At 52.0% G+C, this 15,818-nt stretch overlaps 2 protein-coding genes across 4 annotated transcripts in view; one reads left to right on the top strand and one right to left on the bottom strand.

The window, feature by feature from the left end:
* The window catches only part of GNA12 (G protein subunit alpha 12), a 115,010-nt gene extending 107,089 nt beyond the window's left edge, over positions 1-7,921 (top strand). For both annotated transcript variants that reach the window (XM_034963551.3, XM_057302818.2), the window contains exons 3-4: positions 2,975-3,025; positions 4,728-7,921. In XM_034963551.3, the coding sequence (XP_034819442.1) occupies positions 2,975-3,025; positions 4,728-5,297 (621 nt within the window). In that variant the 3' untranslated portion in view covers positions 5,298-7,921. The remainder of the gene's footprint in view (positions 1-2,974; positions 3,026-4,727) is intronic.
* Positions 7,922-9,325: 1,404 nt separating this feature from the next.
* Positions 9,326-15,818, bottom strand: part of AMZ1 (archaelysin family metallopeptidase 1) — a 47,919-nt gene continuing 41,426 nt past the window's right edge. Inside the window, exon 7 of one of the 2 annotated variants that reach the window (XM_055115692.2) lies at positions 9,326-12,016. In XM_055115692.2, coding sequence (XP_054971667.1) covers positions 11,792-12,016 — 225 coding nt within the window. In that variant the 3' untranslated portion in view covers positions 9,326-11,791. The remainder of the gene's footprint in view (positions 12,017-15,818) is intronic. The other variant, XR_008626143.2, reaches the window with a different exon arrangement.

The raw sequence follows: 15,818 nt of genomic DNA, 5'->3' as shown, positions 1-15,818 counted from the left end.
GACAGTTGAGGCAGGGGACAGGCCCCTGTCAGGTGTGTGCTCAGTGGCCGCTGGCCCCAGCCTAATGAAATTCATTTCGTTTAATCCGCAAGTCCAAGTTTGTGTTAATCTTGAGCGGTGTAGGTTTTTCACACCGAGGAGAGTCCCGAGAGCCCACTTTGGATCCACTCGTGTTTCTAGATCGCGTGACCGCAGCAGCCGTTGAGAGGACTCTGGGCTCGTCTTGGCAGGCACAGTGCCTCTTTATAAACCCACCAAGCGGTTAATTTCCTGTGGACATCTCAGTTTCTGCCACATGCGTTTTCTCTGAAGAAATGACTGAATTCTCCTAGTGTTGAAAATGCATGGGATTGTAAACCTGGCCCTTTTAATGAGCTGCTGCTGTGAGACTTGAGGAGTCCGTCGCAAACGATCGTCCCGTGGGCTGCGTGCCCAATCAGCAGGTGCATTGTCCAGTCTCTGGTGGTGAACCGCAGTGCACCAAACCTCAGGGAAAGCAAGAGTGCGGATGTGAGTGACAGCGTTCTGGATCGCACAGGGTTGCTCTGTGTCCCCTTCTTCCGCCCCTCCAGCCCCCATTAGAGAGCTTGTGGCACAGTCCCTGGCACCTTACAGTTCAGTGGCAGCTTTCCCACGGACCCCCTGGGCTGTTTCTCGAGATGAGGCCGCCCTGACATGAAACTAGATTTGACTCCTCTCCTCCGCCAATCATGCAAGATGACCGAGAGTCACAGATAAGTTTTCCTGCATTCCAAGTAGTGATACAAATGCTGTGATGAGTTAAATGAGCCATCCTCATTCAGTCATCGTGGAGGAAGCAGCAGTGAAGATGTTTTCACATAAGTGTTTGCTGTGTTGTAAAGTGCAGTTGGGGGACTGATTTCAGACTCGAGGGGTGTTTAGATTCACACCGAGGGAAACGTCCCTCCTGTTTCCTGCTTCCCATCCAGCTTGTCCTGATTGTGTCCTCTGTGGTGCTTTTCCCCTTGCGTCCGTACTGTCTGGGTGGAGCACATGTGTCCAGGGCTTTGTGTCCTGTGGTGATAAGAGCACTGGCTGGGGCATCTGTGCCACTGTGACTCTCCATGCCTGACCCAGCTAGAACCCTGCAGGAGAACTGCCTCTGCTTCCTTTGTGCCTGGTGCCACCACCTGCCTAGAAACGGGCAAGGGTGGCTTGGGCTGTGAGCTGCTGCTACTCTCAGCTCCCTGGGGGAGCCCGTGGCCACAGGAGAGGGAGGGACAGTATGCTGATGCTTCTTGGGCTTGCGTGGCACCTCCCGAGGCCCAGGTGAGGGCAGGAGAGCAGGAGGAGGCAGAAGAGAAAGGCGCTGAGGAAGGAACTTGTCGTAAATCAGGGGAGTGAGTGCACCCAACAGCTTCTCCCAGCTGCTTCCTGTCAGGGTGTGGAAGGAGGCATGATGTGCAGAGGACCAGGGGGACTTGGCACAGCCACGGGAAGGCGGCTGCCCCACCGGCCTCACGCTGGCTTCCCACATCACGGGGGCTTGGCGAGGAAGGGAGAGAGCAGGCACGAGAGGTCAGTCGTGCCGGGCCCTTGGGGTACCTTCACCCTGGCACTCCCGATGCCTTCCCTACTGCAGAGCTGGGCCTCTGCCTGGGGCTTTGGAGAGCCGGTGGTCACGAGGTGCACGTGCTCGCCCCGTCCTGCCACTGAGGAGGAGGATGTGTGCTCGCTCAACACAGGCAGTGCTGGGATGGGGAGACGTGTGTTTCTGTCCCCTCAAACAAAACACTCACTTTGAAAACATCCGGAGGCCTTCGTTCTAAAGTAGGAAGGTGGGCTCCTCCCTGAAGGAGCTTCCTCTCTGCTTTCTCCCCTCAGTCTGTCTGGGACAGAGGAGGAAGAGATAGACTGAGCAGGTGCTGGCCGCCTTTCTCCATCCCTTACAACGTCACGAGCTTCAGCGCCATCACGTAGTCCATTCTCATGGCCTTCTCTCCTTAAAATTCTCCTGCGTCAGCTCGCCACATGTGTATGACCTTGCCCCTGTACATTTCCATGAGAACACAGAAAGTGACTGCTCTTCCCACAAGCCCTGATGTCAGGGCAGCCTGGAAGCCTTGACCCCGCCTGCTGGTGTCTGTCTTTAGAGCAGGGTTCAAAGTGGAATCTTATAGAAAGTGGTATAATTGGTTTTTAATACGCTACCTTTGAAGGGACTCATTGCGTGCCTGTTCATGTGCGGGCTGCTCTGTGGTCGGTGGTTGCGCTCTCCCGGCTCCTCCTGTGCCCCGTGTGTGCCTCGCATTTGGCGGCTCAGCGCTTCCTGAAACGGGGTCCTGGGTGATTCCGCGGGGCCCTTCCCACTATGGAACACGTCTCAGATTGTATCGATGATTGGGCCAGGCAGGAGAAGACTGGCCATCATTCCACCACAACAATCCAAATGGAAGATTCCCCTGTGTTTGCTACTATAAATCAGGTCATAAAAATGTGGGAAGGAATAATGGACTCTTTCTAGAAACTGGAAGATGTTTTGCCAGATGCTCCTTTTCGTCAGGATCTTCTGTCTTTAAGGACAACGTCTTGGGTCCCTTAGGCCGTCTTCGACAGAAGCAAGACTGTACCCAGGAGCCAAAATCTAAAATCCTATTCTAGCCTGTCCTTTGCTGGCCGCATGGCCAGGAGTGGGCCAGCATTCATGTCTGGAAAGAGAGTCCCCCATCAGAGGGGCCTGCATCCCACCACACACCAAAACCCAGCAGCGAAAATTGAAAAACAGCCAGAATTTGAACCTTGGGGTTGGAGCTAAAGAACCTGCATTAAACATTTTCTTTAATGGTAGTTTTTTTATTTTAGAAAACACACGGACACTCTCTGCCTTTTTCCATTGCTTTCCCATTCACATGGAGGCGAAATGCCACTGCTCTTACCCTGTTCAGTTCTTGTATTTGCCACATCAGGATTCCTCAATCCAGACTGAGCTGTGAATATTCTTCCTTCCTGCCAGGGGGAATCGGTGAAGTACTTCCTGGACAACTTGGACCGGATCGGCCAGCTGGTGAGTAAGCACACCCGCCCGAAGAAGCTGGGGTCCAGGGTTAGAAAACATGTGTCCAGAGACCAAAGCAGTCCACGTTGTGAGGACTTTGGCTGGACTGACAGGCCGAGCTTGTTCTGTCACATTACCACGAATAGTACTGTAATGGCACGCTCTCACTTGGATCTGGTCTCCGTCTCAGTGGGGAGGGGAGGAAACTGCCTTTGCCCAGATCACCATAAAGGAGACAGACAGAGGAGTTCATGAGTGAAAGGAGAACTTCCTTTATCTCATGGAAAATTCAAACATACTCAAAAACAAATAGTCTAATGAAACCCCAGGCATGGCAGTTATCACTGATTACCAGTCTTGTTTCAGCAGCCCTCCCCCGGCCTCCGGGAGCAAATGCAGAGAATATTTTAGAGTGTACCTCAAAAAGATAAGACGAAAAATGACAACCGCAATACCGTATGGCTCCTGAAAAATTAGCAGTAATTCCGTAATGTCAACCTAGTCAGTTTAGAGATTTTCCCTGCTGTCTCATTAATGTTTTCATGTTGATTTTGCTTTGTTTTAGCAGAGTTTGAATCAACAACCTAATAAGGTCATGCATTGCCATTGGTCAGGATCACTTAAGTGTTAATCTGTATGTCTCTCCTTTTTTTCTTTCAACTTGTTTATTGGAGTAACTGGATTATTTATCCTGTAGGGTTTCTTACCATGTGGACTTTGCTCTTCCACCCCTGCAGTGTTATTGAAGATGTTTCTCTGTCCCCTGCACACCCTGTGGGTGGTAGTCAGACCTCTAGATCGAGGCGTGATCATGTCCGTGTTTGGTGTTTTGGCGAGAAGCTGCCTGAGTGGTGTGTGCACTCATCACAGGAGGTGTTTTGTTGGTTTTTTGTTTTGTTTTGTTTTTCAATTTTTTGAGACAGGGTCTCACTCTGTCACCCAGGCTGGAGTACAGTGGCACGATCGTAACTCATTGTAGCCTCAACCTCCTAGGTTCAAGTGATCCTCCTGTCTCGGCCTCCCAAGTAGTTGGGACTATAGCATGCGGCACCACGCCCAGCTAATGTTTTTACTTCTTGTAAATATGGGGTTTTACTATGTTGCCCAGGCTGTTCTTGAACTTCTGGGCTCAAGGTACTCCTCCCACTTCCCAAAGCAGCGGGATTATAGGTGTGAGCCACCATGCCTGGCCTGGAGGATTATTAATAGTGCAAAGTCAAAGTGAGTGAAGAGTATGCTTGCCTGTGTGTCGCTAAAGACTTAAAGAATTGTCTAAGAATAACATTAAATGTATTGCAGATTGAATTTACATCACATACAAAACCTAAATTAATTCACAGTAAGGTTTTGGAAGCTATAAGCTTTAGGAGTTAGAAAAATAAAAAGGTATCTCTGGTATGGAAACAAAAAAGATGGTAAATTTCCTCTGGAGAAGAAAATGGATGTGGTTTTGCACTGGGCCTGCCCACGAGTGTTCTGAGCATTCGTCCTCAGACTGGTGAGCCTCCGTTCGTTTTGAAATGAAGTATTTGATTCTTTCTGTTTCACGGCCAGTTGATAATTTTATAAACGAAATTTGCTTTTGGTTTCTGGTTCAACCTGTTGCAAAAGTCAGTCTCTTTCCTTCTTATCTTTTTGCCATCTTTTTGTTTCTATTTTCTCTGTTCTTTCTTCCTCCCCCTAAATTTCTGCCTCATCCTGTATTTTACAGAATTACTTTCCTAGTAAGCAAGATATCCTGCTGGCTAGGAAAGCCACCAAGGGAATTGTGGAGCATGACTTCGTTATTAAGAAGATCCCCTTTAAGATGGTGGATGTGGGCGGCCAGCGGTCCCAGCGCCAGAAGTGGTTCCAGTGCTTCGACGGGATCACGTCCATCCTGTTCATGGTCTCCTCCAGCGAGTACGACCAGGTCCTCATGGAGGACAGGCGCACCAACCGGCTGGTGGAGTCCATGAACATCTTCGAGACCATCGTCAACAACAAGCTCTTCTTCAACGTCTCCATCATTCTCTTCCTCAACAAGATGGACCTCCTGGTGGAGAAGGTGAAGACCGTGAGCATCAAGAAGCACTTCCCGGACTTCAGGGGCGACCCGCACAGGCTGGAGGACGTCCAGCGCTACCTGGTCCAGTGCTTCGACAGGAAGAGACGGAACCGCAGCAAGCCACTCTTCCACCACTTCACCACCGCCATCGACACCGAGAACGTCCGCTTCGTGTTCCATGCTGTGAAAGACACCATCCTGCAGGAGAACCTGAAGGACATCATGCTGCAGTGAGCGAGGAAGCCCCGGGGTTTGTCGTCATTGAGCAGCCTCCACGGCTGTGGGTCAGACTCTTGGGTGTGTGTTGTCTGTGTGGTCCTTGAGTGGGTTTCTCGGATCCGTGCCCTGGAATACCTGGCTCAGGAATGCTGTCAGACCAGCCAGCCAGCGAGCTCTAGGCAAAAGGACATGGAAACTGTCACGTTACCTACTGAATCCTGGGGGCGAGTGAAACTACTGAAAATCCGAGTGATGATGTTGTGAATACGGAACACCTAATCACACAGCTTGCTTTGCTTTTACAGAAACGTTCCTCTTTTTCTGACGCAGTTTAATTGAGGACCATGTTGTGTGTGTATGTGTGTACACACACGCTCTGTCTTTAATGGCAGAAACACAAAAACCAGCTGGCCTTGCAGACGGCTTTTCTAACTCAACAGTCTTCCCTGAGACAGACTAACCTGAAAGCTTTGCCTAACGGTAGCTTGTAGAGATCCAGTGCACGCCGATGCTGCTAAACTCAGAGTGCCTGAGCCCGGCCCCGCAGCCCCAGCCGCAGTGTCTGAAGGCCACCTCCCAAAGGGAGCACGTTGCCTTTTCAAACTCCCGTGCCGATTTCCTAAGAGCCCCTAGTCCAAGCCTCTCAGATGAAGCTGAGGAGCCGTGCCTAGGATCCCTTCCCAGCTCTGAGGACGGGCTGCGGAGCTCTGCAGGTGTGGATTCACCTTACGCCTCTACAGCAGGCTCAGCCCTTCCCACCCTGCCCGATGCCCAGCAGCACAACACGGAGTGAGACAGGATGCCCACGGTGACTGCCACTCCGTCCGTGCACACACAGCGGTGCTCTTCTCCCCTTAGCCACCCACTGCCCAACCCAACGGCAAAGACACAGAAACCAGGTCCCCTTGCAGATGGCTCTCCCATCTTCCTGCAAGTCATCTGCTCACACACAGTTGGCAGCACATAGTGTTTCCTTCTTTCAGAAACATTCCTCTTCTGGGGCTTCAGAAAGCTGGCAAGGCCACTAGCAGAGCTTTTGTTAATGCACCAGCTGCTTGGCGAGCTAACAGCTGACCTTTCGGGAAGCCCACAGACGCTGGAGGAATCTTGAGTTTCTCCAAACTGCCGCTCCACCAGTGCCTTTGGACAGCCGTGCCTGTTCGCCGCTCTCCCTAAGTCTGATTCTCATCGAGGCCCCTCGCTTCTATGACTGTGCTTGCAGAAGAGTAAACACTCTCGGATGCCGCTGTCCTGGGGGAGCCCGCGGGAGCCTGTGAATGTTGATACGAGCTGGCCAGGCCTGGGCCCAGCTCACTTGTCCAGCTACCTGCCAGGTGACTTTCACTGTGTTTAAAATACATTGCATTCCAAGCTGGTCCCCTCTGTGTATCACTCTACTGAGAAATCCTGCCTAGTGTGTTTTGGGATGTGTCCTAGCATTTACAAGAAAATGAAAAGCGTCCTCTTAATTGGCACCCGAATGTTGCTGTGGCTCAGTCCCACATCCCAGGGCCCTCGTCCCGAGGCCGTGCTGCCCCTGACCCTGAGCCCCTCTGCAGCTCACCCTTGGCTTGTTTTCCGCAAACCCGGTAAACGCAAGCCCTTGGGGCAGATGCAGAAGCAGAAGAGGGAGGGGGAAACCTGCCTCTGGGTCACCCTGTTAGCACAGCGTTCTCATCAGGAGGCCGCATGGAACTCTCTCTTGCAGTGCTCGAGGCTGTGCGTCAGTGTTTGCTGGGCTTGTGGCTCCTTTTTTGGCTGGATAAAGAAGTCGCTGTTTTTGTACTGCTTCTGTGGCTCTTCACAGACCTCACGGATGTGACCGGAGATGAGTGCCGATGACCACGTTTTAAAGGAGAAAGAGAACTCTTGGTGGGGCCCTCGGGATGGTCTCAGGTCACATTTGCAGTCTGCAACAGTGACGCGCAGCCCGGTCCGGAGCGTGGTGAGCTTTGTTTGCCTTCTGGGTCGGCTTTCGCTGTGTCTCCTGTGTGTGTTAGAATCCAGAGCCCAGAGGAAGTGCAAGCGGGTCCTCCGCCAACGGGGAGAGCCTCTTCGCGGCGCTGTTGGCGACAGCAGCGCTGTGATTGGCGTAGCAGGGGAGTTGTTTGAAACACCTTCCTGAGTAGTCCGGCCTTGTCAATGAGTGCTTGTTTTCCTTTAAACAGTCTGACATATTTACTCGTCACTTTCAAACCAGAAGCATGAGAGGAAGGAGATGTTGTGGGGTCCGTTTAACTCGATAGAAAGCGCAGTGGGATGGCCCCCGGCGCGGGCTCTTGACCCACTCAGCGCTGACCCCACCGCCCTGGCCGAGGCACTTGGCCTTGCTGAGCTGGACTTCCTCCTCCTCCTCATGACCAGGGTGAATTAGAACGTTTTTAAAGACACCCCTTTCCAAATTCTGTAACACATTGTAATTGGAGAAGAAGGAAACTCTGCAAGGCTAAACTGTCATTCACAACTTTGCTACACATAGACTCTAGTCAGTTTTGTCTCCAGAACCTTAGGCTTTTGTATTTTTTAATTTTAATTTCACTGTTAATCCTTATTGTCTTTTTTATTAAGATGTTGGAAAAGCAGGAGGTAGTTGTGCCTCAATTATTGCAAAAATGTAACAATAAAGTTCCTCAAAATAAGATCTGTTCCTCACAGCTATACTGTGTACACATAAGACGCATATAGGGTTTTACTGAAATCTATTTTTAACTCTTCTGTTTGTAGAGAAATTGTTTCAAGGATTTTGAGTCATAGGTCTGTAATTTATAGAGATCTCTAGAATTCTTATTGTAATTTTCCTACTTCTTTGATAAAAGAAAAATGTCAGATTATTAACTCCAAGATTGAAAAAAAAAAAAACTCTTGAAAGAAGATTATTAGTTGTAACTAACCTGGGGGTTCTGGGCACAGACATCTAACCTGGTATTGTAAGGCAGAGGCTCCCATTGGAATGGTAGTGGTCCAGGTCAGTTGTTCCTGGCGTAAGCTTTGCACAGTGTATTAACATTGGGAGGGTCTGGCTTGAAAATTTGGCTACCCTCAGCCTCCGAATGTTTATTAAAATAAATTTAGTCTTTCTTTGCTTAATATAAAATATTGCCAGTATTCAAAACCAATACTAAATTGATTTTTCACTCCCCAGGATTCAGAGCAGATCACTCTAATCCTAATTTTTTTTTTTTTTTTTTTTTTTTTTTTGAGACGGAGTCTCCCTCCACCTCCTGGGTTCAAGCGATTCTTCAGCTTCAGCCTCTCGAGTAGCTGGGTCTACAGGCGCCCGCCACCACACCCAGCTAATTTTTTGTATTTTTAGTAGAGACAGGGTTTCACCATGTTGGCCAGGGCGGTCTGTATCTCCTGACCTCGTGATTGGCCCACCTCAGCCTCCCACAGTGCTGGAATTACAGGCATGAGCCACCACACCCAGCTCTAATCCTAATTTTATTTGAAGGTGGTTTATTATTAATTCATCACAGTGTTTATTTCCACATACCAAACAAAGCCTGGCATGTAGGAGAACCATTGTAAATAATACAGGTGTGGCTCACACCTATAATCCCAGCACTTTGGGAGGCCAAGGTGGGAGAATTGCTTGAGTGCAGGAGTTTGAGACCAACCCAGGCCACAAGAGAGCCCATCTTTACGGATAAAATCAGCTGGGCATGGTGGTGCGTGCTTGTAGTGCCAACTACTTGGGAGGCTGAGGCAGAAGGATCGTTTGAGCCCAGGAGCTTGAGGCTACAGTGAGCTGTGATCGCACTCTGCACTCCACCCTGGGCAAGAGCAAAGACCCCATCTTAAAAATAAATGAAGATGGCCGGGCGCAGTGGCTCATGCCTGTAATCCCAGCACTTTGAGAGGCCGAGGCTAGTGGATCACGAGGTCAAGAGATCGAGACCATCCTGGCCAACATGGTGAAACCCCAACTCTGCTAAAAATACAAAAATTAGCCGGGTGTGGTGGTGGGCACCTGTAATCCTAGCTACTCGGAAAGCAGAGGCAGGAGAATCGCTTGAACCCGGGAGGCGGAGGTTGCAGTGAGCCGAGATCATGCCACTGCACTCCAGCCTGGGTGACAGTGTGGGACTCTGTCTCCAAAAAAAATAAATAAATAAAGTTGTGTTCCAGAGGCTTTTATTCAAAACACTCTTTATTTTTAAAGCATGGCATGGCAGCATATACACCTAAACACATGCATGTGAGCATGAGAGGCCTCGCTCTCCAAGATCAGAAGCTGGGAGGGGAAGGACCTTGACGTGCTCTGGAGACCAGCGGTGCCCATGGGGATGGCAGGTGGAGGTTCTGTCCTCGCAACCCCTGGGGTTAGTTCCAGCCAGAAAGCGAAGAGACCACTCACAGGAAGCACGGGCACCGTCCGGTCCTCGGCGTGGTGTGACCAGAGCTCTCATGCTCAGGCCTCCACCGTAACTTGTTCTTCGGCATCAAGGGGCATCTCTCTTCTTGCCCAAACAAGCAGCTTTCTGGAAAGAGGAGTGAGGATGCCACTTAGCACCATTAGCCCATGTGTGGCTGGTGGGGGCTTGAACTGACCACAAGTGGGAAAGGCAGAGAGTGCGCCAGAAAAACACCTGCCCTGAGCACACAGTGTGCTCCGACTGTAGGCTGAGCTCTGGGAGCCTGGATGTCCTCACATCTCCATGCTGGATGACGTAGTGGCTCTCTGCCCTGGGGACACACTCGAATCACCTGAGGAGCTCTCACCCAGGCAGTGTGCTGAGCCGCCAGGCCTGAGACACCAACTCATACATACAGGTTTCTCCATGTCCCAGGCGGTTCTGATGTCAGCCAGGGTTGACAGTCACTGAAGAGGCAAGATGGGAGGTCCAGGTTTGGGGACATCCAGGTTTGGGGACATCCATGTTTAGTGTGGTGAGGATTGTATTTCACCGTGTAACGCGCCACCAGGTCTTCTTACTGGCCAGCAACGTGCCTCGAGAAGTGTGGGGATGGTGGGTTTTCTTTGGTGATTTAAGGGCAGAGATGAAATCCTTGCTAAAAAATCTTTCATCATGCGCGTGCAGCCTTTCCAAATCTCTTGGTGCCATTTCTCTGTAAGGTGCATCACATGTGCTTAGCAGCCTCTTTCTGAAATGATTGCTTGAAATTCAGGAGGCTTTGCTTTGAAGAGGACAGGCCACTTCAAGACTTGCTTAATTTGCACAGCAGCCCCGGGGAGAGATGGTCCTGAAATATGGGATCCTGGTGTTTCCTTGGAAGCCTTGGCGTTCAGGGGAGCTGGTCCAGGCCTGAGAGTCGGTGGGGGGACTGCAGCGGGTGGGCTGGACTCCTGTATACAGAGGCACCAGGGGAGGGTCTGGCACTGCGTGCCCTGGAAGGGGATGGTTCACTGACATCAGCCTTTCAATCTCGTGATCGTTTCGTGAGGCGTTGTGTTGGACCTGGAAGAGAAAAGCGTTAGGTTTCCTAAGAAAGGAGCTGAAGCCGCCTTTTGAGCAGGCCTCAACGGCAGCTGACAGGCGACCAGGAAGAGGCAGAGTCTGCGGTTTTTGGGGGTAACTGAGCTCTGGGAGTGGAGCCCACAGGGTGTGGACGTGCTGCTCCTGCCTCCAGGTCCCAGGTTCATGGCCTGTCTCGCACGCTCTCTGGAGGAAAGTCTTCAGGTCACCGAGACCTGCCCTTACGGCTTCTCATTCACTTGCTGCTCCATCTCTCCCTCCAGAACCCTCTGGAACTTGGAGGCAGGTTATTTGTGGTGTTCAGGGCGCCATATTGCAATAGACGCATTGGATTTCTGGGCTGCAGTATTGGCATCTCCTCGGGTGGAAGCTCACTTCAGACACAGGTCACTGCTCCCTGGAAGCATCCTTCGCCCTTCCCCTCGCGCAGCTGTGTCCGTCTGGTGCCGCGGGCCCGGGGCAGCCCCTTCTAGGAGATGCTGGCGTGGCGTGGTTCTGCCGACCGCAGGCCATGGCCATGGCTCCAGCCCCTGAACCCGGAGGACCTGAGGGCCCAGAACAGCCATGCTTTGGGGCTTACCTAATCCACATGCCACTGAACTAGTCCCTGGCAGATAAGCTTTTCTCAGTGTTTGAATTTCCCATTCACAGGGTGCGCTCGCAGAACCCAGCAGGAGGGAACAGGAGGTCCCTAGAAGTGAGGGAGTTCCAGATACCCCGTCCTGGTGGATGCTGCTACAAGTCCGTGTCTGTGTGCGGTGAGGGGTAGGAAGTGGGTAGAACTCAGAAATAGACGACAGTGCTTCTGCGCAGAAAAGCAGACCACCCGCTGGGGTACTGGCTTCTCTGTCCTGGCGGATCCGGGTGTGGCGGGGACGAGAATCGCTCCCACGCTTAACCCTGACGTTTGGAAATCCTACCCGGACAGTGTCATTGTGAGACTCTCACGCGCCCGGCAGCCTCGGCACGTGGCTGACGGTGATTTGCTGGGAGTCGTGTTGGAAATGCGGCTCAGTGGCGGACTTCACAGTAGTAGAAACTTAGCTCCACCCAAAACTTAGGTGCTTTTTCTTAAGCAGGTTCCGGGAGGTCATTTTCTCCCTTTGGTTTTCTTTCGGATGTGTGTTGTAACATGAACCAAAGCAGGACACAGGTGCAGTTACCGTGGGGTCCCACGTCAGCCTGAATTTCCTGCCGGGCCGACAGACAGCCTGGCCCTCGTGGGTGGGGTGGGAGGGTGTGGAGAGGCACAGAGGGCCGTGGTCGGTGGAAGGGCTTCCCGTCTCTCGCCTGGTCCTGTTGGTGAAAATGAAGGGCTCTTGTTCCAGGCCTGTCACCTTGGCACCCTTTAATTAACAGTGAACTCACTTCATTCTGTGATTTTAAAAGCTGATGCATTTCACCCACGTGAACGTAACCCCACCTATTTGTCATTGAAGTAGAGCTTTCCTGGAGGACCACATCTTACCAACAGGTCGCAGGTCTGGCCTTGCCCAGCGCTGGTGAGCCCCAGCTGGCTTAGGCCGTGTAGCTCGTCTGTTAAAGTCTGACCAGAAGTGGCCGGGCGCGGTGGCTCATGCCCGTAATCCCAGCACCTTGGGAGGCTGAGGCGGGTGGATCACGAGGTCAGGAGTTCAAGACCAGCCTGGCCAAGATGGTGAGACCCCCCCCCCCATCTCTACTAAAAATACAAAAAATTAGCCAGGTGTGGTGGCGGGCGCCTGTAATCTCAGCTACTTGGGAGGCTGAGGGAGAGAATTGCCTGAACCCAGGAGGTGGACATTGCAGTGAACTGAGATGACGCCACTGCACTCCAGCCTGGGCAACTGAGCGAGACTGCCTCAAAAATCTGGCCAGAAGTCCAGACGAGGGAAAGTTTATCTCCGCAGAGACAGATAGAGGGGTGGTCAAGAGCGTGGTCCTCTGTGAGGAGGATGTAAAGTCCTCCAGGCCCAGCTGCGGGGCTCTCTGGTACTAGCTCCGGGCGCAGAGGGAGGCTCTGAGAACAGGGTTGCTGGGGACAGCCGCGGTGCCTGACCTGCAGGCCTCCATCGTTGCTGTCTGCAACTTCAGCCTCTGCCCTGAAGCTGTGGGGAAAGCTGATCTGAATCGTCCCCGAGAGCTTGGGGAGCGCCGAGGGGGCATGCAGGGCTGTGGCCAGCAGCGTGAACCCCTCGAGACTGTGGCACCCCTCCTCCTCCTCAGTCCGACAGCTGGCTCCCAAGGGATCTCCCGCAGCCTCGGGGTGATGCAGGAGATCTTCGCCACCAATGTCTTTCCCATCTGTGCTCCTCAAAAAAGGTCAGTACAAACTAGGCCGAGGACACTTGGTCAGGTAGGAGACTTTGAAACTCGGGCATCAAGAACTGAACCAGACCTGCATCTGGAAATCACACGAATGAAGTTGGTTCTTTGTGGCTCTCCCGCTCACCCAGGCTGTCTGGATGCACCCGGGTGCATGTTGCCACATTCCCCTGCAAACAGGTGCCAGCAGCTCTTGTGACTTAGCTGTGGGTGACAGGTGCTGAGCACGCGTCTGCAGCAGGGCCCCCACACAGCCCGCGGGCACCATGGGCTGTACGCTCTGTGGTGCTTTCCTATTAGGGAGTCAACCTGTTCAATTTTTTTTTCTTCTTTTATAAAATGTACTCAAGTCACATATAATTTCTACACCACTCACAGGTTGTACAACTGCCATGCAAATGCATTTCAGATTTATTTTTTTTTTTACACAGTGAACCTTCTTGATTTTTATTTTATTTTACTTTATTTTATTTTAAATATAGGGTCTTGCTCTGTGGCCCAGGCTGGAGTGCAGTGGTGTGATCATAGCTCATCGCAGCCTCAAAACTCCTGGGCTCAAGCAGTCCTCCCACCTTGGCCTCCCAAGTACCTGGGACCACAGGCATGTGGCCACCACCCGCACCTGGCTAATTTTTAAATTTTTTATAGAGATGGAGTCTCACTGTGTTGCCCAGGCTGGTGTTGAACTCTTGGCCTCAAGTGATCCTCCCACCTCAGCCTTCCTGAAGTGCTGGGATTACAGGCATGAGTCGCTGCACCCAGTCTGGGTTCTTAACAAGCCTATGCAAAATTTAAAATCTCTGTTGCATCTGTCAGTCTCGAGTCTCAAAAAATTACTTTTTGACCTGTCAGGCAAATTGGTTTAAAACATTCAAAATGTCCTGGCTGGGCACGGTGGCTCACACCTGTAATCCCAGCACTTGGGGAGGCTGAGGCGGATGGATCACGAGGTCAGGAGATCGACACCATCCTGGCTAACACGGTGAAACCCCGTCTCTGCTGAAATATAAAAAATTAGCCGGGCGTGGTGGCGGGCGCCTGTAGTCCCGGCTACTTGGGAGGCTGAGGCAGGAGAATGGCATGAACCTGGGAGGCAGAGCTTGCAGTGAGCCGAGATCGCGCCACTGCACTCCAGCCCAGGCGAGAGAGCGAGAGTCTGTCTCAAAAAAAAAAAAAAAATTCGAAATGCCCTTTTTCTTAACTCCATTTGAACCAGCTCACATCGATGGGCACAAGCGTCGCCAGGAAATTCAGCGTAGTAAGCTTGGCACCTACTCATGGCCACCGTGTCCTGAACTCCCTTTCCTGTGCTCAGGCCCCAGCCCACGCAGCAGGAGGACACACTGCCGAAGGGACCAGTTGGACGGCCTTCTGGCTTTAGCGCCTGTGCCTTTCAGGGCCTTAAATACAGAAAGGAACCGAGTGCTCTGTGCAGCCCCTCCAAGACGGTCGCTACAGCGCCAGCACCACCTGCGCCGGGCCATCGTGCCGTGACCGGACTTGGTTTACGAATACAGTGTACGAGGTTAAGATATGATAAAGTGTAAAAATATATGTTATAGCCACGGTGGTTAGTTTAACATATTTTGTATATATGATTTTTATAAATCTATTAAAATGTGCCTTAAGTTACACCTGTTTTCCTGGCGTGTTATGTCCCTGCCTCCCCCGCCACTGCTGAGAAGTGGGGGCCCCTGAGTGTGGCACCCACCCGCCGCTATCTTTTTTTTTTTGAGACGTAGTCTCGCTCTGTTGCCCAGGTTGGAGTGCAGCGTCGCGATCTCGGCTCACTGCAACCTCCACCTCCCAGGTTCACACCATTCTCCTGCCTCAGCCTCCCAAATAGCTGGGACTACAGGCGTCTGACACCACACCTAGCTAATTTTTTGTACTTTTAGTAGAGACGGGGCTTCACCGTGTTAGCGAGGATGGTCTCGATCTCCTGACCTCGTGATCCACCCACCTCAGCCTCCCAAAGTGCTGGGATTACAGTGACCCACTGCGCCCAGCCCACCTACTGCTTTCAAACAGAAGAATGTGTGTGGCAGTGGATTCTGCAGCATGCGTCGCATCCACGGGCTTCCAGAGTGTGTTCCACCGTGGGGCAAGCACCTTTCCCGAAGCAGAGGCCTCCTCACGTCTTCCATGCATCTGCGGTGCGCGGCAGGAGAGTGAGGTGAGCGCTCAGCACAGGGCTCAGCTCAGGCCTTAGTCCCTGTGCTTCCTCTCCTGAGCTCCACCCTCCCCTGGCCTTTCCATCCCTCCCAGGCACAGGCGTCCTGGGTTGCTCTTCCTCCCGGCGTTGGCAGGAACCTCCCGCGCCACCCAGTGTTTCTTCAATAGAGTCGGTCGTTTTGCAGCTGCTGGTCGCCACCACCAGACCTGTGGGCGTAAGGCAGGCAGCCAGCAATGACAGCCCGCAGGGTCACACAGGAAACATGCTGTGACATTCGTATAAACAGAAATAACGGGCCGGGCGTGGTGACTCACACCTGTAATCCAGGCACTTCGTGAGCCCGAGGCAGTAGGATTGCCTGAGCCCAGGAGTTCAAAACCAGCCTGGGCAACGTGGCTGAAACCCTGTCTCTACCAAAAAAAAGTTTTTAGTTAGCTAAGTGTAGAGATACACACCTGTAGTCCCAGCTACTTAAGAGGCTGAGGCAGGAGAGTCGCTTGAGCCCAGGCATTTGAGATAAGCCTGGGCAACGTAGCAAGACCCCTGTATCTAAAATAATTTTTTTTTTTTAAAGGCTGGGTGCAGTGGCTCACACCTATAATCCCAGCATTTTGGGAG

This window comes from Pan paniscus, chromosome 6, assembly GCF_029289425.2.
Source record: "Pan paniscus chromosome 6, NHGRI_mPanPan1-v2.0_pri, whole genome shotgun sequence".
NCBI lineage: Eukaryota > Metazoa > Chordata > Mammalia > Primates > Hominidae > Pan > Pan paniscus.
The sequence above is the reverse complement of the archived record's forward strand: the minus strand, read 5'-3'. Positions and strand labels throughout refer to the sequence as shown.